Source organism: the organism of the source record quoted next, unplaced genomic scaffold (genome assembly GCF_019419815.1).
Source record: "Pyrus x bretschneideri cultivar Hongxiangsu unplaced genomic scaffold, Pyrus_bretschneideri_v1 Contig50, whole genome shotgun sequence".
Taxonomy (NCBI): domain Eukaryota; kingdom Viridiplantae; phylum Streptophyta; class Magnoliopsida; order Rosales; family Rosaceae; genus Pyrus; species Pyrus x bretschneideri.
The window spans coordinates 563,555-585,272 of record NW_025999788.1 but is presented as its reverse complement, the minus strand read 5'-3'; the positions used below and the strand labels follow the sequence as shown (position 1 = coordinate 585,272).

Below are 21,718 nucleotides of genomic sequence, written 5' to 3'. Positions count from 1 at the left end.
AACTTTCAAATCTTCCATCACACCTATATTGTAATTGGAGCAAAAATAAAAAACCTAAATTGTAATTAGCTAAGGCACCCCTTTGATTCTTTTCCAGTGAACCGCCAAATTTTGCTGAAATGCAAAGCGTTTTGCTGGATAGAGTGCTCATTATTCACTTATGCTTGTAAAACCAACAAAAAGGTAATTTCGCGTTCTCCATAATTATACTTAATGCCAATATGCATAGCTAATATACTATGTTAATGGTTAATTAGCTAATATACTTAAGTTACCACCAAGTCTTTTAAGAAACATTGGAAGTTCATAGAATATGCAACTTTATTCATTAGATTCACAAGTTCATGATGTGAGACACTTCATAGACCCCATATCAAGATTTAGGAAGTACAAGTTGTGATCTTAAACATTCATGGTAAGCTTTGATCAGTTTCAGCGGCCGCACAAGCCTTCAAGCAGCGGCACTGGCGAAGGATATGGGAGCATTTGCCATAACCGTGACCCTCACTTCGGCATCTCACGATACAGTTGGCGTCTTTGAAGCATAGCCCTCTGAATGTTTTGCTTGGCTCTTCACAAATCCTTGCTTCACTATGCATCACCATCTCTTCTGTATGTATTAGTTTAGTTAATTATGTACTTCTCAACATGCATGTAAAAAATCATGCGAAAGTTTAACTACATTCATATGCGTATGTATATTATTGTCTAATATTTAAGAAAGTCCACACAGTTTTGAATTTATATAGTTTTGAAGGGATGTCCTTGAACGAGGACTTAATATGCTGACAGTTCCATCGTTAACCATTAACATGATATTCCAAACAATATTGAGAGAGAAACTTACGAGAAGTTAGAAGGATGATAAAGAAGAGAACAAGACCAAACAAGTTCCTCTCCATGCCTTAATCTTCAGATTTTCAAGCCTTCTACAAATACCAATGTTACTGAGTTACTCCCTCTCTCTCTGCTTGTGTATATATATATACACATATAGTACCACGTCATGTTTTTTTTTTTTTTCTTCTTCACATTCTAGACTCATCATCATTTGATACGCATATACCATTTAAATCTTGGTTATAGGTGGACCTAAGAGTTTATGGTGTCTTCCTTTAGTGTGGACATGTGTTTGTTTAGCAACAAAAGCCGCATGCGTTGTCAACTGGATAGGAGAACGTATACGTGCATGGAACGAAGAGCTATCTGGGTTCATTCAAGAAGAGCCATCTCTGAACTTTCACGATTTCACTTTTGAAGAATAATCAAATAGCTAAATATTAGAAAACAAACTAAAGAACACATGTCAATTGTGGAAAATATGGAAGAGAATGCTTTTTCTCATTTTTATTTCTCTACAAGATTACAAGGATATATATACATGATACAAGTGTGTAGGTAGGACAAGGTAGCCGTCCTAGTGTGTAGGTAGGACAAGGTAGGACGGCTGTAGGACGGCTTGACGGCTGTAGGACGGCTAGTGTGCAGGTAGGACAAGGTAGGACGGTTGTAGGACGGCTTGACGGCTGTAGGACGGCTAATTCTTCCAATACTCCCCCTCAAGCTGGATCAAGGAGGTTAATTGATCCAAGCTTGGAGAGCAGACTTTGAAACTGAGGAGAAGCAAGAGACTTCGTGAAAATATCAGCAAGTTGATCTTGGCTTCGAGTGAATGTAGTTTGAATTGCCTTGGACTGAACTTGTTCCCGAACGTAGTGACAGTCAACTTCAATGTGTTTGGTGCGTTCATGGAACACCGGATTGGAGGCAATATGCATAGCTGCTTGATTGTCACAGAAAAGAGACATAGGTGTGTTGATTGAGAACCCCAAGTCCGAGAGAAGGCCCTTGAGCCAAATGAGTTCACATGCAGTGGAAGCCATGGCTCTATACTCAGCTTCGGCACTTGAGCGAGCAATTACATTTTGTTTTTTGCTCTTCCATGTCACGAGGTTTCCTCCAACCAACGTGCAGTAGCCAGTAGTGGATTTTCTATCAATAGCATTCCCTGCCCAGTTAGCATCGGTGTAGGCAAAGATTTGAGTATGACCATTGTTTTTCATGACGATTCCCCGACCAATGGAGCCTTTGAGGTATCTGAGAATTCTTTTAACAACATTTAAATGAGCTTCAGTGGGTGCATGCATGAATTGGCTTACAAGACTGACGGCGTAAGTTATATCCGGTCTGGTGATGGTGAGATATATAAGCTTACCCACCAATCGTTGGTAGTAACTGATATCACTGAGAGGTTCTCCTGTCAAGTCCAACTTCAATTTGCTATCAAGAGGAGTACGAGTTGGTTTGCAATCCATCATCTTCACTTCTTGAAGTAAGTCAATCACATATTTCCTTTGACTCAAAAAAAATCCCTTGGGGGAAGTGGCCAGTTCAATCCCAAAGAAGTATTTTAAAACTCCTAAGTCTTTAATGGCAAATTGTTGATGAAGAGAATGTTTAAGAGTGTGAATCTCATCAATGTTATCACCTGTGATGATGATATCATCAACATAGATTAGTACAACTAATTTGCCAACTGATCCTATTCGAACAAACAGGGAAGAATCAGCATGACTTCTCTTGAACCCAAAATTTTCAAGTACCGAGCTCAGTTTGGCATACCAGGCACGAGGAGATTGTTTCAAGCCATAGATTGACTTATGAAGCTTGCAAGCCATACCTGAATTCTGTGCTTGTGGATGACCCGGGGGTAGTTGCATGTAGACTTCCTCTTCGAGGTCTCCATGTAAAAAAGCATTTTTTACATCCATTTGGTACAATGGCCATTCATGGTTCACTGCAACAGATAACAAAACCCTTATTGTGCTCATCTTAGCCACGGGAGCAAATGTCTCCTTATAGTCCACTCCAAAAGTTTGAGTAAAACCGCGAGCCACCAATCTTGCCTTGTGTCGTTCAATTGAGCCATCAGAATTAAACTCGATTTTATAGACCCATCGACTGCCTACCACCTTCTTGCCTTTGGGAAGTTGAACTACACTCCAGGTTTTATTTTCATTCAAGGCTTTGAGTTCTTCTTCCATGGCTAGCCTCCACACAACTTGACAATTGGCTTCTTGAAAGTTCCTTGGTTCACTTTCATAGGACAGTTTACTGAGGAAAACTGCATGAGAGTGAGAGACTTTGGAGTAATTTACAAACTTGTGAATAGGGTACCTGGCATGGTAAGTTTCATAGTCTTGCAACCTTGATGGTGGATGTCGATCTCGAGTCGGATTCCTGCGGGGTTGAGCTGGGATCACAATAGGTTCAACTCCACTCTCTTGTATAGATGTTGTGTTATGGTCATGGGGAACTACTTGTGCTTCTGAGGCTTCAGTGTCGTCTCCAATAAGCAGGTTGTCATTAAGAGTTGCATGAGAGTCCCGGTTGTGAGGTAGTGAATGGACACAGTCACTTGGTTCGACTGGATTTGGCAATGGGAAGAGATCTAGGAAATGCTCCCCCTGACGATTTTGATCTGATGATTTGTTGAAATATGGTTGGTTTTCATCAAACCGTACATCTCTTGAGACAAACATCTTCCTGGAGCACGGATTGTAGCATTTGTACCCTTTTTGGGTGGAGGAGTATCCCATGAAAACACACTTGATAGCTTTGGGATCAAGCTTGTCTCGGTGATGGGATTGAATATGAACATAACAGGTACATCCAAAGATTCTCAGATGGGAAAGATTAATTTTTTTGTTTTGCATAACCTCAGATGGTGATTTTGTATCCAGAACACGACTAGGCAGTCTGTTGATAAGGTAGGTGGCTGCAAGAACTCCTTGAGACCAAAACCTCTTAGGCACATTCATTTGCAACATTAGCGCCCTGGTTTTTTCAAGTAGGTCCCGATTCTTCCTTTCGGCAATTCCATTTTGCTGAGGAGTACCTACACAACTTGTTTGATGTATAAATCCATGGGTGCTCAAATAGTTAGTCATATTTTTGGATGTATATTCAGTGCCATTATCAGACCTTAGTATGTGGATTTGGGACGAAAAATGGTTCATGACAAGATTATGAAAATCCTTGAAAGCATCCATAACTTCACTTTTGAATTTTAGGAGGTATAACCAAGTGGCTCTTGAGAAATCATCAACAAAGATAACGTAGTACCTATAACCATCAAAAGACTCTAGAGCTGCAGGTCCCCAAACATCGGAGTGCACCATCTCAAACAACTTGCTAGTCCTAGACATGGAAGAATTGAATGGGAGTCTAGTAGATTTTGACAAATGACAAATTTCACATACAAGGGAGGATTTGCATAAACTAGGGAACAACGTAGACAACACAGATTCTGAGGGATGTGCTAGGCGTTGATGCCACAACCGATGTTCTAGGTTTGAGCTGACTTGGAACCCCTTTGGAACATTGAGGTCCTCTGAAAAATAGTACAGCCCATTTAGGTAGTGACCTTCACCAATCAACTTCTTGGTGGCTAGATCTTGAAAAACAACATTGTGGGGGGAAAAAATTGCACGACAGTTTAGAGAGTTTGTAATCTTTCCTACGGACAATAATTGAAAAGGAAAAGATGGAACATATAACGCTGTGGACTCAACAGTTTCTGAGATCAGTTTAACTTTCCCTCTACCTAGAACTGGCACACCTCTACCATTTGCTACAGAAACTAGTGATGGTTTAGTGTGGCTTTCAAAATCGTATAGCTTAGAATATTGATTTGTCATGTGATATGTGGCACCTGAGTCTATAATCCAAAAATCATGAGAGTGACTAACATTTAGAGCAGTTGAAAGAGCACACATGATACCTGGAATGTCTCCTTGAGGTACATGACCAGATTCAGCTAAGAACCCTGCAAACTGTCCAAGAATAGCAGTTTGACTTTCCCCAGTCGACGTTTCACCTGTGCTTCCTTTTCTGGTTTGAAGGTAGGTTGAGAACTCATTCAACAAGTCAGCCGGATTGGCTGTAAAGTTCATCGACCCACCGATGGATGTAGCAGCAGCAGCATGGTACTTGTTTGTATATGGTCTAGCGTGTGAGCCCTTATGATCTCTTAAAGGCTTGTTCTCAAACCTTGGCTTCAACTCAGGGTGCAATATCCAGCATCGATCTATTAGATGTCCAACATTATTACAATGTAGACACTTCAGATCTGGCCTTTTTCCCTTGTATACTTTATCTCCAAATGACTTGTGATTTGTCACAAAAGCTCTAGCCTCAGACACACTAGGTTTTACGTCAACATTCATGACTTTTCTGCGTACTTCTTCTCGCTGGATAGTAGTGCAAACACTTGCAAATGACGGAAATTCGGGATTCATTAAAATATGGCTTCTAAGATCTTCATATTCAGAACCCAAACTTGCAAGCAAATGAAAGATTTTGTCTTCCTCGAACCTTTTTAACAGTACGGCAGCATCGATAGTGTGTGGTCGATACATTTCTAGTTCGTTCCACATGTTTTTCATGCAACCGAGATGATGAACAAAGGATTTATCACCTTGTTGAAGACTTGCAAGATTCCTCTTAAGCTGGAACACTCGAGCAGCATTGTTTTGATTTCCATACATGTCCTTGACTGCCTTCCAAAGAGCACTAGAGGATTCTGAAAAACTGAAAATTTCAGACAGCTTAGGATCCATGGAGTTGAGGAGCCACGACATGACCAGCTGGTCTTTGCACAGCCATGCTTCATACTCCGGCGATGCGACGTCAGGTGCTTCAATACTTCCATTGACGAATCCAAGTTTGGATCTTCCTCCAAGGGCAAGAGACATTGATCTGGACCATGGAAGATAGTTAAACTCATTTAACAACACAGAACACAAACGTTGGTTTGGGTTGACTTCAGCTTCTAGAAAACTAGGGCGAGGAGCTGTGAAGCTTTCAGTTTCTGAGACAAAAAGATTATCTTCTGCCATTATCGAAACGAATGTGCAGAAGAAGAGAAGGGACAACAATGGAGTCAGGCCGGTTAAGGTTCCGGCTCTGATACCATGTGGAAAATATGGAAGAGAATGCTTTTTCTCATTTTTATTTCTCTACAAGATTACAAGGATATATATACATGATACAAGTGTGTAGGTAGGACAAGGTAGCCGTCCTAGTGTGTAGGTAAGACAAGGTAGGACGGCTAGTGTGCAGGTAGGACAAGGTAGGACGGCTGTAGGACGGCTGTAGGACGGTTGTAGGACGGCTTGACGGCTGTAGGACGGCTAATTCTTCCAATATCAATACAATAAAATTTAGAAAAGAAACTAAAATAACACATTTCAGTACAAACTTATCCCAACTTGAGTACAGTTGCTCTCTCGATGGGGAGCTTCGGAAAGAAAAAAAAAAAAAAAACTGCATGAAATTTAAAATATTTTTATCAAAAATGGTCCGGAAATTAACATCATCACTCAATTGATTAACATCACCAATTGGTTAATACAATCATTAGAACGTAGTTAGGGAAATCAGCAATAATGACACTATTGCAATGAACTCTTACAAAAATGAAATCAAGTTGTAATAGCTATAAACGTGACTCATTTTGAATTATTTTTGGACGCAAAAAGATTACCCTTTACTTAATTTTTGCTTTTAGACACAAAGATAACATAACAACGAATGATGATCAATGTTTATAATGTCAATATCATCAATGTGTTGTAAATATATAATAAATATGTTGTCGTTATTGATTATTTCAGTGTGCTTACCCTATATATTATTTCTTTTTCTACTATTCCCGGAACAAAATTTGTCATACGGTAATGGGCAAAAATAGTTGTAGTTTTGCAAATATGATGCCATATATTTGTTCTGGGGCAAGTATTTAGCATATAACGCTTCTGCGCAGCGGAAAAATTTTTAGTGCTGAAAATACGACTCGGTACATGTTATAATACAATTGATTAAAAACGTCAAATTTTTTTTTTTTAACAATTTGTAGCGAAAAAATTTTTAATGTTGAAAATACAACTCGGTACATGTTATAATACAATTTATTAAAAAGGTCAAATTTTTTTTTAACAATTTATATTGTAGCCTTGGTATATATATCAAGTCATGTTTCTAGTGCATTGAAACATTTCGCTATACAGCAGAAGAAGTTGGAAACTGAAAAGTTCTTATTCAAGAGCTTGTTAATCCTTGGATTCATATATATTTGAGTTACCAAGGAGTTCTCGATTTGAACAACTTACAAAGTTGGCCTTTATATTTTTGACGTCCGGGCGACGCCAAAATAAGGCTGATTATTTATCTAATTATAATATATTCAGGACATGAGATCGACGTCTGGAGCTTAATTTATGGTGAGGTTTCAGTTCCATGAGTAGTTTCACTTTCAGCTAGCCGCCCACAAGCCTTTAGGCAGCGGCACTGACGCAGGACATGGGAGCATTTGCCGTAACCGTAACCCTCACTGTGGCATCTCACGATACAATGGGTATCTCTGAAGCATAACCCTCTGAAAGTTTTGCTTGGAACATCACAAACCCTAGCTTCACTGTGGATCACCATCTCGTCTGTACAAAAATATTACAAATTTCAGTTAACTATTAATTACTTTCCAAGTTTCGAAGATATATATGTGAAAGATTATGTGACAATTTGACTAGATCCTACTTAATTAGAATTATGTTAAAATTCATCAAAATGCTAATTTCGATCCATGTCACGTGTTACAACTGTATGTATAAAATTTTGAGGAGGGAGAGAGGGAGACTTACTAGAAGTTAAGAGGATGATGAAGAACAAAATAAGACCAAAGTAGTTCCTCTCCATGACTTAAGTGTTCAGATTTTCAAGTGCCTTCTACCACCAATATTATCACTCTCTCTTCCAACATTGCATCTGTATAGACGGGTATATATAAAGCTTCCAAGCACACGTCATGTATTGTTTCGATACCCTACTTTTTTATATCGACATAGATTTCATCAGCACATCTGATAATAAATAAAAATGAATTTTGGTTACAGGTGGATCTAAATTTGCAATGGCTTTCGCCAGGTGTGGTCATGTGTGGGTTCGGCTATATGCGTTGTCAAGTGCAGAAGAGTATATATGTGCATGTACATGGAGGAACAGCCATCTGGATCCAGGATATATACTATTCGAACACTCATGCATGCAGCTTCACTCCTATCCAATTCACTAATACAGTTCTTTTCAGAATTGAAGGAAATTATTGGTCGAACACAATGTATTAATTTCCAAACGTTGTTCAAATTAATTTCTTTTACTTTACTAAAATGTTATTGATTAAGTATCTTGATCTGAACTTTTCTATCATCGTCCTTTGAGTTTTTTAGTGTTTTATCTTCTATTACTTAAGAAACGGTCATTTTAATTATTTTGTTCTTGTCAAAGGTAATTTTAATTATTTGGATCTAACAGTCTCTTACTCAACACATCGTCTCCATACTACATGTTATCTTGTTATTTCGGCATTGCTAAAAACGTAATAAAAAGTCAAAAAGAGTAATGCTACACTTATCACATATTAATTTATTTTATCTTTAAAATAAAGGTAGGGTCTATCTCTAAAATAATGCTACACTTACCACATATTTGTCTCGAGTTCGAAATCCGTTGCTAGTGTGGAAGCCAGACTTGTGGCTAGGAGAAGGCTGAAATGCCTCTATGAGTCTTTCAAACCTCCAGAAATGATGGATAACAGTGGCTTGCCACCATTTGTCCCATTTAAAAAAAATAAAAAAAATTTTGAAGTAAAAAAAATTGAGCTTTCCTTGTATTGTCCACTCCATGTTAAAGTCCAATTCTCAAACCCTCCTCCCCGTCCTGATTTTTTCTATATTATGTGAAATCGGGAAGTTTTCTCCCCAACACCACCCATCCGCCCAGCGCCTATATTAGTGAATGTTTTTATATTTTTTTAGTCGGTAACTAGTATATTAATTAGTGATTAGTTGTTATTTAATTAGTATTATAGTTTTGTACTATTTATCTCTACTTGAAATTTTAGGTCCAACTCATATATATATAGATATATAACGATTTTGATACCAAATTATCATGGATGACTCATTGTATGCATTAGGCCCTATATACCTTCCACCTTTTAGCTAGCGTAAATATTTCGTTATACTTCTCCATTGAAATTTATTAGCATATTTCGTTATACTTCTCCATTGAAATTTATTAGCATTGCATTTAAGTTAAACGATATTAACTGATTTTGTTTTTAAATGTTGCGGATATTCAAAATAAAACCTATATGATCTATTTACTATATACTAAAACAAAAATGTTAAGAAAACTCTCTCAAAGCAGAATTCTTTATAGACTTTCTGTGACCTCATGTTTCTTGCATAATTCCCATGCCAAATTGTGCCAGATATATTGAAACATGAAGTGGCATAGAGCCATAGAAAGTCCCACTTTTGAGAGAGTTTCTTTAGCATTATTCATATTAAAATAACTCTTTTCAACCAAAAGAATTAAAACGATGATATGAGTAATGTTAGGAAGACTAAATTTGTATAAAAAAAAAAATTAGTAAACTAATGTCTCGGAAGTTGATGAATTTTAGTATTTATTTTAAAAGTCATGAGTATTATGGGAATTTTATTTTAATGTTATCACTCTCTCTCTCTCTATCTCTCTCCTCCATGAGTAGCATGTGTGGAAGTTACTAGTACATCTCAAACTCAACCTTTTTGTTATTAACTTATTATTGTTAGTTTTATTATTTGTTAGATTGAGTTGTAATTAGCTAATTAGCTTTATTAGTTAAGTCTAGTTATTACATTAGTTAGTTAGCTAAGAAGTATATAATCTTTCATATTTGTAAGGACTCTTACTGAATGAATGAAAGATTCATTTTCTCCTCCATCTCTCTGTAGGATGTGCTTACCGTTTCTCTTCGATCCTTTTGTTCGACGTTGAACAAGTTATATCAAAATTATATTGCACTCAGAGCTGGAAAAATACAGAGTAGAATACATTTAGCCACGTACCCATGGATACAAGGCTGTTTGGCTTCATATTCTTGTTGCTTCTTTCCTCAACTTCTCGTAAGTCTGTCTCATTACCAATTTTACACTTTCCTTCTTTTGTATCTGTAGAGGGAAGGTAGAACATGGAAGGAAAATAATCTCTAATACAGTTTTTCCCATATTTTTTTATATAGAAAGAAAAGATGAGTACACTGTTAAGTAAATATATAGAGGGATCACTCAACCTCTAACCAGTTAGTATTTTAATATGAAATTAATCACTTGTTTGAACTTACCGAACAATATTTTGCATAATATGACCCGATCAATTTTTAGGTTACTATTGAAATTAAGATCATGCATGCAAAAATTCACTACAATCAGAGATTGTTATCTAATTATTGCATGACAATAGATGACGTCAAAGTTGTTGATAAGCAATGAAATGTTCACAATAATAATTGAAGAGCCGAATGATTTTCGATTGAATAAATTTTTCCGTTGATGATCTAGCAATGATATTCTAAATTAAATTTGAACGATTCGAATCTCGCCGAATGATTTTCGATTGAATAAATTTTTCCGTTGATGATCTAGCAATGATATTCTGAATTAAATTTGAACGATTCGAATCACGAGAGTACATTGTGGAACGGGCTCAAACAAGTGATTAGCGATATCGCTCCTCCCTCCATATATATAGGGTGCAACCCGAATCCACCCATGCTCAATCTGGTTTCTGTTCGATCTAATAAAGTAAAAATCTGCCCAAATCTAACTTGACTTCAACCCGATCATCTACTAGTTGAAATTCAATTGTACACATTTTAATTAATTTTTTTTCTTTCAATCTTTTTTCATGCATTAAATTTTTACGTAAAGAAGAGCACCTCTTCCAATAAACTTAATCAAATTGAGTTTAGGGTTTTCAATGCTGAAAAGAGTCTTAGGGTTAATTAACTAATTGTAGTTTCTTATGGTACTTAAACTTAATGCAGAAATTGCAGCGGCACCAACGGACTTATGCAGGACCGACGATAGCAAAACATGGGGCGGTGGGAGAAAATGTTTTACCCATATGCACAACGTCGAGTGCAAAAAAAATTGCAAAGAGGAGGGTCACGTGACGGGGTGGTGCACGTGGTATAACTGGTGGTCGTGTTCCTGCCACGACTATTGTGATGCCATCGATTGTCATGGTTGGCAAGATTTGTTTCAGAGATGCGCGCCAAACCCACCATAATTCGATCTAGGTGTTGATGCATGCTACCTTCATTCTCTCTAGTAGCTAGTGTGACATTAAGAAAAGATGATCGATCATATATAAAAACCATATATATCCTATATAAGAATCTTTAAAATGGGATTTCGCTTCATTGTTCATGAAACGAGATAATTTGTATTTTTTGTGTGTTTTATTTTATCATTATGCACTCGTTATCGGTGAGAAAAATAAAAGAATTAAATAGTGTACGATAACTGTTTTAAAATGTTAATTAATATCAAACAGTTCTCAAAATAAATTGTTTACTCATGTAACCACGTCAAATTAGAATGAAATTAATATTAAAAGAGACTAACAAAAATTAAAACTCAAACACTGACTTTATTTATTATTAATCTCAATGATTCTTCATGATATGAGACACTTTATACATCTTATATATCAAGATTAATGAAGGGGAGCTAGCTAAAATTAATATTCATGAAATTTCATGAGTAGTTTGATCCAGGGTCACAAGGTTTATAGCACATGCACCGGCGTAGGACATGTGAGCATTTGCCGTAACCATAACCCTCGCTGTGGCATCTCACCATGCAGTTCCTCTGTATGATGCATATCCCTTTGAATGTTTTACTTGGCACTGAACAAATCTTTGCTTCACTGTCTCTCCTGCATATAATCAATAAGTATTCCAACCTTTTAACTAAATTCTAATGCATATTAGCATATATATGTAACTATTTTTGAATTGAGAGAGAGAGAGAGAGAGAGAGAGACTTACGGGAAGTTATAAGGATGATCATATATAAAGAACAAAACAAGACCAAAGTTCCTCTCCATGTCTTAATCTTCAAAATTTTAATTTACCTTCTACCAATAATGTTATTTTCTATCTGTCAATGATGTATATGTGTAGACTGTTTATCTCTATTTATATGTATACAAAGTATCAAATCACACGTCACGTATGGTTTCCAAAACCCTACTTTTTAGTAGCATGGATTTACTTAAGGATTTGGTAATTATAGAAGATCTATTCAGATCCACACTCTGATATTGATATTGATTACTGGTGGATCTAAAGTTTACAATGGCTTTCATCGATTGGAGGATAGTGTATATGTAGATACCAAATTAGGTTTATTACATAGCTTAACCAAACTTCTTCCTTTTTTTAGAATAAAATATATTGTTGTACTAAAAAAAAAAAAAAAAGATGATCTAAGCCATTAATCATCTATGGCAATCGTAACCGGTTATGGCTTTCAGCTTTTTTTTTTTTTTTTTTGAAAAAATGATATTATCTACCCTAAGGGGAAGAGAGCAGGCTTTAACCTTACAATGAATTCGCAATAATGAGTTTAGATTCGCCTTTGGCGAGAGTCGAACCCAAGACCTTTTTACAAGTGAAGAGAAATACCACTAGACCGCAATACTAAGTGGCAAGGCAATAATGAGTTTAGATTCGCCTTTGGCGAGAGTCGAACCCAAGACCTTTTTACAAGTGAAGAGAAATAACATTAGACCGCAATACTAAGTGGCAAGGCTTTCAGTTATCTTAAGTAAAATGAATTGTTTTAAATATCTTTATATAAGTATTCTTAACAATCAATTTCTTTAACATGACGAAAATATCATGTGGCAGGCCAAAGTGGTGTAAATAATCTACCCATACTTTTCTCGGTTTTTTGGTTAAGATATCAAGTGTTAATAATCTATCCATGTGATAGAGATAGACTTCAAATTTATCTGTAACAAACATAAAAAACCAAAAAGTGGGAGATGTTGTGCAAAAGAAGGAATAATACGTTATCGAAGCACATCCCTCTGAATAGACGGCTCCTATACTTACACTCCTTCGCCACAACTTGCATCACCATCCCTAAATTAAACAAATAATAAAAATTAATCAGAACGAAAAATAATATTAATAACAAAGTCATAGATACATAAAGGGCTAAAATGCACCAAGAGTTCCATGTAGTTTATTACTTGGATTACTTTCATCACTATTTTTGTTATAATTTTGTTTTGTTTTGACTTTATTCTTATCTGTAGACTAAGTTGATTTGTTCCTTAACTTTTGTGCTCATTTAATGGAATGGACTAAGTCATAGATACATAAAGGGCTAAAATGCACTAAGAGTTCCATGTAGTTTATTACTTGGATCTTTACTTTCATCACTATTTTTGTTACAATTTTGTTCTGTTTTCACTTTATTATTATAATCCGTAAACTAAGTTGATTTGTTCCTCAACTTATGTGCTCATTTGATGGAATGGACTACTAGTGCTACCGGAATGAACTAAGGGCGAAAAGCAAATTCTGAGTAAACGATGAGAGAGAGAGAGAGAGAGAGAGAGAGAGAGAGAGAACCTGATGGCAAAAGGAGAAGGAATACGAACAATATGAGCCCAAATAACTTGTTGATTTCCATGTCTCGCAGTTGAATGCCTACCTAGTTACATATGGTTCCTTAGCATGTATTCAACAGCTTCCATGGCCCTTCATATATATAGCACGAAAGTGTGGAAGCTTATCGACTTTAACACCTTACAATTAATTAAATTTAATAAACCCTAAATCCTAAAAGCAAAATTTTAAGCCCTTTGACTTGAAAAGTGTCGTCTTTTTATTTGGCTTGTGCTCGGATTCTATTTTATGTGTGTAGTAAATGAATAATGTTTGAGGAAAAAGTGAGGATCCAGTAATAAAATAATATCTGGAGGAGAGATATTGTATATAGTTTAGGTTTCCTTTGTAAACAATATCCGGACGGCCTTCTGTGATTCTTTGTTCTTACTTGTCATCAAGTGGAACGGTGAAAGATTAAGATCGAGTCTTGTTCTCCTTCATCTTTTTATTGTTTTCTGACTGGCCAAAAAATGGTATTCGTGTGGTGGATTTTTGGACTCTTTCTTTGGTGCAGATAAGTTTAATTCACACAATTAGATTGTTGTATCCTGAAAGAGACAAGTTAAGAGATATACTATTGCACCGGATTTTTTCAAACTTTAGTGAGCTTGAGTCTAGTTAAAAACACGAGATACTCGCGCTTCAACCTAATTGTCTACAAGAATTTTATTTCATTGTAATTTTTTGTAATTTCTTTGTAATTTACCCAACACCATATAGTTTTGATTTACATGTATGGATTTTTTATGTGATACTCATTTACCTTTTCGAAAACTCCGGTTCAGTTTTAGCGAGATCACAGATTACAAGTCAGGGAGGTATAACAGTACCATCAACATTACAATCTGAAAGTCTGCCGTTGCTATTCCACCAAAAAAGAAAAAAAAAAAAAGAAGCTTTAGTGAGGTCACATTTGTGACATTAAAATTTGGTATAAGACATGATCTCTAATTTTCTTAATTAAATTATTGGGGTAAGTTAATTAGCCCAGTTAGGTATTGGATATATATGTTGAAACTCATGAAAATCTACTGAATATTGGCAAAGAGTTGTGGTAATCCTTGGACCATCAATTTTTTATCTCAACCTATTAGGATTTAGAGATAATCAGCAATAAGCTGTAGGAACTCTGATTAACACTAATTAGATAATCAGCTACAGAAACTTTATTTATGAACATAAAATAATTATTTTGCAAAGTACAATCACATATGGGGAACAGCCATTTTAAAACGACTTTTCCTTCTCGTCTCCGCCACTTCACCACCCCACATGCATGTCCACCACGTCTTCCATCTTCACCGCCGCGCCTAGAGCTCCTTCATACGGAAGGGGAGGTTCTTCACTCGGAGGTGGGGGGTTCTTCACCATACGGAGGTGAAGGTTCTTCACCATACGGTGGAGGATGTTCTTCACCATAAGGAGGAGGAGGTTCTTCGCCATACCGCGGTGGTTCTCCCGAAGGAGATCCACAAATCTTAGTGCACATGCAATGACAGCGTATAATCCCTTCGCATTGGCCACGCTCAAAACCCTCACTTTGGCAAATTATGTAGCACTTGTCGTCATCGAAGTACTCCCTCTGAATGGACAGCTCCTATACTTACACTCCATCGCCCCAACTTGCATCACCATCTCTAAATTAAACAAATACAAATTAATCAAAAAGACACAAAAAAAAAAAAAAAAGTAATATTGATAAATCATAAATATCAAAATTATGAAATTCCTCATTTGATGGAATGAACTAACGATGCTAACAGAATGAAACTACAAGAAGAAAAATGAAATTTGTTATATAGTGCAATGAGAGTGAGAGAACTTGATGGCAAGAGGAGTGGGAAGACCAACAACACGAGCCCAAAAAACATGTTGATCTCCATGTCTTGCAATTGCAAGCTTAGCGAGTTGCATATGTTTTCTTAACAAGTATGTCTTAAAAGCCCCCTGGGCCTTCATATATATAGCACGAAAGTGTGGAGCAAAAATGTAGAGCTCTCTACTTTAACAATTGTAAACGTTCTTTTGAGGAGTGTTGCTCTTACATTACGGTGTGGATTCAAATTCTGCTGATTTTTTAATCTAATATCAAATCTAACTATTATATCATTTGACAAGAAAAAAACAAAGAAGAAGGTTTTTTTATTTTAGAATGTAAAAACATCACCAAGTTTATATCTAAAATTTGACCTCTGGGATTTTGGAAATAAAGAAAAACAAAATTCTAGGGCCGTTAGTAACGATTTGCAAAACGATATTGTTTTGTCACACAAAGACGGCAAATAGAATTTTGCTTTTTTATGACTTAAAAAAGTGTGGAAGTTTCTCCGTGCTTGGATGCTGTTTAATGAGCGTAAACAAATGAATAAGATTTGAAAAAAACCATTTAGTACCACAGTCTAGTGGTTTTTTCTCTTCACCTGTAAATAAAAGGTTTTAAGTTCGATTCTTGTTAAAGGCAAACTAAAACCACCTTATTGTTATCCCACTGTGAGATTTTCTCTTAATGTAGATAATATTGTTTGATTTGAGGGAAATAAAAAAGATCCAGTAATAAAATAAGATATGGAGGGCAGATATTCTATAATTATAGGTAGCCATTTGTAAACAATATGCGGATGGCCTTTTGTAACTCTCTTCTTACGTTTCATTCTCTTGGTTCTCTCCGATTTCCTCTTGCAACCGATGCCTAGTCCCCGTGGCGTTGCTTGTTTAATAAATGATTGCCACATGTTCAAAAAGCGAATTCTTTGTCAATAAAAGCACACCATGTGACATGTTTTGATTGCATGAGGGTATCTCTCCTTTCGTTGATACAAGTTTCATTATCGTTCAGACAGAATGTAAACACTGGCTTCACCCATCCAGACATCGTACTAGATATTTTACGAAACAAAGAGGCAAATATTGTACTAGATAATACACAATCCAGGTCAACCATCTAACCGATTGTAAAATATAATCTTAGATTTTAGAGTTCCAGGTTTTGGCCGTCTCGTTTTGAAGACGAACCGAGTTCAATTACAGGGCAACACAACTCAATTACAGTAATGCAGATGAGAGAAACTCCTCACTCACCACTCAAGCAGTCCTAAACAGTTTTGGCTCCATTCAGGCAGGCAATTAACCCTTTTGGATTACTCCGTTCTCCTTCAAGTACTCGACAAATTCGTCAATAAGATATGGCCAGGCACCTTCCGCATCATAGTTTGACAGTGAAGAATCTACAGCCTACAAACACGGAATATCAAGTTAACCAAAGAAATAAAAAGGTAAGAAAAAGGGTAGCCTTGTTCGGGTTTTGTTTTGGTTACATAGATGCTTGATATCTTACCCTCGCAAACTCCAATAGTTGAGACCATGTGTCCCTTGAAATTGCCTTGTTATGCCGAGCCTGAAATGATGGAATCAAGAAGAGAAAATATATATCAACACAAATATATCAAGATAATATTTTCTGGTAATTTTGTATTTCTCCCAATCACTTTGGGACGTATAATGCCATTTCAATGCAAACTTACTTTCTAAGATGTAACAGGTGTGACAATGATTTCGTAAAAGAATGATGTTAGGACTAAATTTTTGATAAGGGCCTATACACCACTGGTGGAACAATGGCAGATTTCGGATTAGCTTTATGGACCTAATGATAAACCACTAACACCTTCCTCGTTTGGGCTCCACCCAGGTATGTAAGAGCGGCTCAATCCAGGGCCCCGCCCCTGAGTCTTCACCTGCGTTCATCACAGCACCTTCGCCTTACATACATATGGGAATCAAGGTTTGGAACCCCCAAGTAGGCCTTTTTTTTTTTTTTTTTTTACTTCTTTTATCATATAGTTAGCATACTAAAGGTAACAACATGAAGCCACCATTTTGCATGGAAACTGTAAAAATTCATCAGAACTACTTGGCCATAAATTGTGGTGCACATTGGAGATATGCATTCATATTAAACATTCATCACGCTCAAGGAGTTGCAAAAATTGGCAATGATTCCTATTGGATAATATAAATGATTATTGCAAGCCCAGTGAGTGTAGCTAATTTCAACAAATACTAAATTCTGTAACTTACCTGTAAGAACTGACACCAGTGTTCAACATACGGCCACTGCTTTTCAGCAAACAGTAATTGCCACATTCCAATTGCAGTATCCAATGCCAAAGATTTCTGACCCTGAAATGAAAATGAAGCAATATACGTGTATATGAACATGAACACAAAGCACACGCGCACGCCCACACACACATATATTAATACCTGAATTTATATTAGAAACTTTAACAGATATAATTATTTATTCCAGAAAATTAAAATTAAAAAAATAATAATCTTATTGTTAAGTTATTGAACATGAAGACTATATCTATCATCAGAAGTATGACATATGCATCACAGACTATTCCTGAAGCTGTGGTTGAATACGTTATGAATTGTGTTTTCATGCACATGTTTCAAGTCCAAATTCGCACCCATCAAGAATATATATCAAGGAATTCTTTCTAGTTTTATCTATCAAGTTTGAGAGGTAAGCACTGTCTAGAATAGAACAAATCAAAATCTTCATGCAGTAAAGTAAAAAGTAAAAGCACATACCTTTTCTTTTGCCCAGCCAAAAGCAAAATTATATATCTCTCGAAACTTTTCTGGAAAATCAAAAGATCATTTCAGCAATGAAAAGGTATTCTTGCAAAATTCAAATCACATCAATAATCTTTACAGAACAGTCAAGCTATTTCAACAAAAATACATGTTAAAATCACGAGTATCTTCCACAAATAACCAATCTTATTAAAATTGTTAGAATTTCTGTTGGATTTCACTTAACAATGTTAAAATCACCCTAAACCCTAATTACTTAACTAAAACTATAATCACATTTCACTTACGTTCATCTTTCAGCTCGGATCTCATAAATGGTATCTTTTCACGGAACTTGTCCAAAGAATCTATCCTGCCATCAGATAACACAAACTTCTGTTAACTGAATCTCTCATGGTTATAAACTATGTACGTATTATATTTGAGGTCTAGAAGAATGTAATAAACATCTAAACCCTTTGTACCTACCCTAGTGATTCTAATCCATCTATGAACTCCTGCTTGGAAAATTCACACATGGTAGCTGCCTTCATGTGCCAGGAAACAACTAACTGCATCAACAGCCCATTGTACCAAAAATCACCAGCCAAGTCACACGGATAGGTTGAAAAAAAATAAGTATGCAAACTAAAAACAAAAGTTAACCGATCAAATTGGTACCATATATATGATTTTCATGAAGCTTACTTTTCATATGACAACCTCTTCATTACCTGCATAGCAATTCTCTTTTATACAGTTCAAACTAAATATTACCAATGTCCCAAAATTTTAGCCTGCTAAACATTAGTCTCCAATCTGTCAATGTAACATTTAATCCCTAGAAATCTATATTAGACTGCGCCCACAACTGTAATAGGCCCCAGTCAGAAAATTACCATATCTACCCTAATCTTATTAAAATTGTTAGAATTTCTGTTGGATTTTCAAGCAAAAAGGTTCTTTAGCTCAAATGGACAGAACTTCCTAGAATTGAATTCTCAGTTGCCTAAATAGTAATTTGGCAGACTTGAAAGGAACTCCGTAGGCATGCACATCTTGACCAGAAAAAGGTTTATTTGAATATACGTACCATGACAATATCTTGAGGATCCACCTGTCAAATAATGAAGGCTAGCATGTCAGTCAAAATAAAAGAACAAGAAATTGAAATTAAACAATCATAAGAAACAAACAACAATGTTAAAGACAAATGACTGAGACAGTTACTATCTGCACCAAACAGTTACCTGAAGATCATTGCAAAGGAGGCTGATACCATCAACAAGTATCATGTCAACACGTGGATCTGGAAAGAAAAAAAAAACTATTTTATCAGTGAAAAGAAAATTCTGCTAACCATATAAACTTTAGTTTAAAAATTAAAAAAGAAAAAAAGATGAGAGAAACATTTGATGGGTCATTTGATTTTAGGTACAATGCTATCACTTATCACAAATGATAAATTTATATCTGTACATGCAATATTATCGCTAATCATCAAGTTCATCAGTATGTACCAAATCCAGTATCGGAATACATATTTGAGTAAGACATGGCTGATGAAAAGCTTGAAGAAAAAAACAATCCCATTAATTTTTTAATATAAAACATTTATATAAAGTTCAGATTCAAAAATCTCGTGTTCACAACTAAAGTATTAAGATTCCAGCCAAATTCATCCATTACAAACTTGATAACACCACATGCGTGTGAATTTATAAACTGACTTACATCTCTGTCTTTTCAATTTGCTATGAATGTGAAACAAAAGATGGACACTAATGTCTAAGATTGAGGACAAGAGTAAATGGAAAGGTAAAGCTTGCCTTTATATCTATTGTATAATTCCTCCAAATGCCTAGAATCAGTATGTGTTTGCAGCTGGGGCTGACTGTAGAATACATCAAACGCTCCTTCAAGATGCCAATCACTAGACTTCAGAGCCTGCAAAGCCACTTTTTCGCTGCACATGATGGGAAGTTAGACTTCTCACTCCAAGAATCACACTAAAACTGCTCAAGAGTAAGGAGAGAAAAAGGTACAAAACACGCCACCAGTCTAATACAAAGCACATATGCGTGTGCAGCCAATTAATCCAATTCAACTCAAAAGATACATAAACAAGCTGACGAATAAAACTGCTCAACTCAACCAAATCTAACACAACAGAAACACACATGTCCCTTAGCAAGGCAAAAAATATGTTGGAGTTACATGTAAAATTTTAAAATCTTCGTGATTGACTATTGAATATACAACGTCAACTGGTTTTAAATGGTGCTCTAAATATCAATGCATAACATGCATAAGCTAGCAAAACTGCCATTGATCTAAAGACGCGAACTGAAGAAAAACAGAACTTGCTGGAGCTTTTCGGATTACCTTGCTCCAGTTATCATGATGAACTGCTGGAGCTTTTCGCGTTGGCCTCTACCCGACTTGTGCTGTCAAAAAGAAAATCAAAGGTGAAGCAGAGAGAGAGATAACAAAACCAAACTATGCGCATATTGATTCAGGTATATGTAAGTGTGTGCGCGCAAATACAAACGAACGCATATGATTAGCATAATATCAACATCCAAGAAATAATCTTTGCAAAAATGTAACTGAAAAGTGGGTAATCTTATAAGAGGAAAATGAAACAGTGGGTAATGATCTCTATGTTGTGTCACCAACAACAAAAGGTTACTTCTTTTGTCAAGAAAGTGCAAAACAAAACCAAATTTTCTTCAAATTCACATCAACAGAGGTTTTCCCCTGTCCATAAATTTCATTTTGCATCAATTTTCTTCAAAACCTAAAAAACCAACAGCCTCTTGTTAACTAATCTCACAACCGAAAAAACCCGAAAACTCCTTAACTAGTGTACGTTCTCAAATCCAACATCTTTTAATCCCTTTTCTCAGCTCTCCCAGCTTCTCAAAATATGAAATGTTACTAAAAATTGAAACTTTGGCATGACAGTCAAGTGAAAAAGTCGCTATAATTTGCAGAACAAATCATGAAAGGGTGAAACAGTAAAAGGTTAAAGTTAAAGCAACCCTAGAGAAGCGAGAGACTGATCAGGAACCATAAGCATACATGAAACCGAACCAGTGAGAATCGAAGAAATTTGACACAAAAATCGTGGAATTTGAAAATACAGTTGAAAAAAATAGAGAGTACTCACCATCTTTGAGGTGGACGATGATGAAATCGCAGACCTTGAACTGCTTTTAGAGAGAGAAAACTAGGGTTTTGCTCAGTTTCTGTGTAACAAGCACACAGAAATACAGAAGAAGAATCCCTCTGTATCTATCTCTCGATGGGGTCTGGGTTCCCTGCATATTGTGTTTTTAATTGGTTTTTATTTCTCTTTTTTGTTTTTTGTTTTGTTTTTGCTTTTTGCTTTTTGTTTCCATTTTTCTTTCTTACTGCTTTTTTTTCCAAGGCGACGAACAGCGGGCGTTAAATGCGTTTGGATGTACCGTGAGTAGTTTCGTGTTTAAAGTTTTGTAAATCAGATATAAATGTGTGATACGATGACTTATTAATGTGTGTTGATTGTTAAAAGCGGAT

General features: G+C 36.0%; 1 protein-coding gene across 2 annotated transcripts; it reads right to left on the bottom strand.

The window, feature by feature from the left end:
- Positions 1-16,456: 16,456 nt before the first annotated feature.
- Positions 16,457-21,513, bottom strand: LOC103953336 (DCN1-like protein 2). 2 transcript variants are annotated; one of them, XM_048569884.1, is made up of 11 exons: positions 21,330-21,513; positions 20,543-20,604; positions 19,987-20,123; positions 19,408-19,466; positions 19,251-19,274; positions 18,647-18,729; positions 18,466-18,530; positions 18,173-18,222; positions 17,651-17,836; positions 16,908-16,967; positions 16,457-16,804 (listed from the first exon to the last, which is right to left on the bottom strand). In XM_048569884.1, exons 1-11 carry the CDS (start codon positions 21,330-21,332, stop codon positions 16,697-16,699), a joined length of 837 nt encoding a protein of 278 aa, XP_048425841.1. In that variant the 5' UTR covers positions 21,333-21,513; the 3' UTR covers positions 16,457-16,696. The 2 variants fall into 2 exon arrangements, with proteins under 2 accessions (XP_048425841.1, XP_009363356.2); XM_009365081.2 differs by having other exon boundaries at positions 17,651-17,752; positions 21,330-21,505.
- Between the last annotated feature and the right edge of the window lie 205 nt (positions 21,514-21,718).

What these genes read in the sequence shown, in the direction of transcription:
- LOC103953336 (XM_048569884.1), bottom strand. An exon ending in ATCCTCAAGATATTGTCATG is followed by an intron (nt 18,730 to 19,250) that starts GTACGTATATTC and finishes CTGTTGATGCAG; the next exon opens with TTAGTTGTTTCCTGGCACAT. An exon ending in GATGGATTAGAATCACTAGG is followed by an intron (nt 18,531 to 18,646) that starts GTAGGTACAAAG and finishes ATCTGATGGCAG; the next exon opens with GATAGATTCTTTGGACAAGT.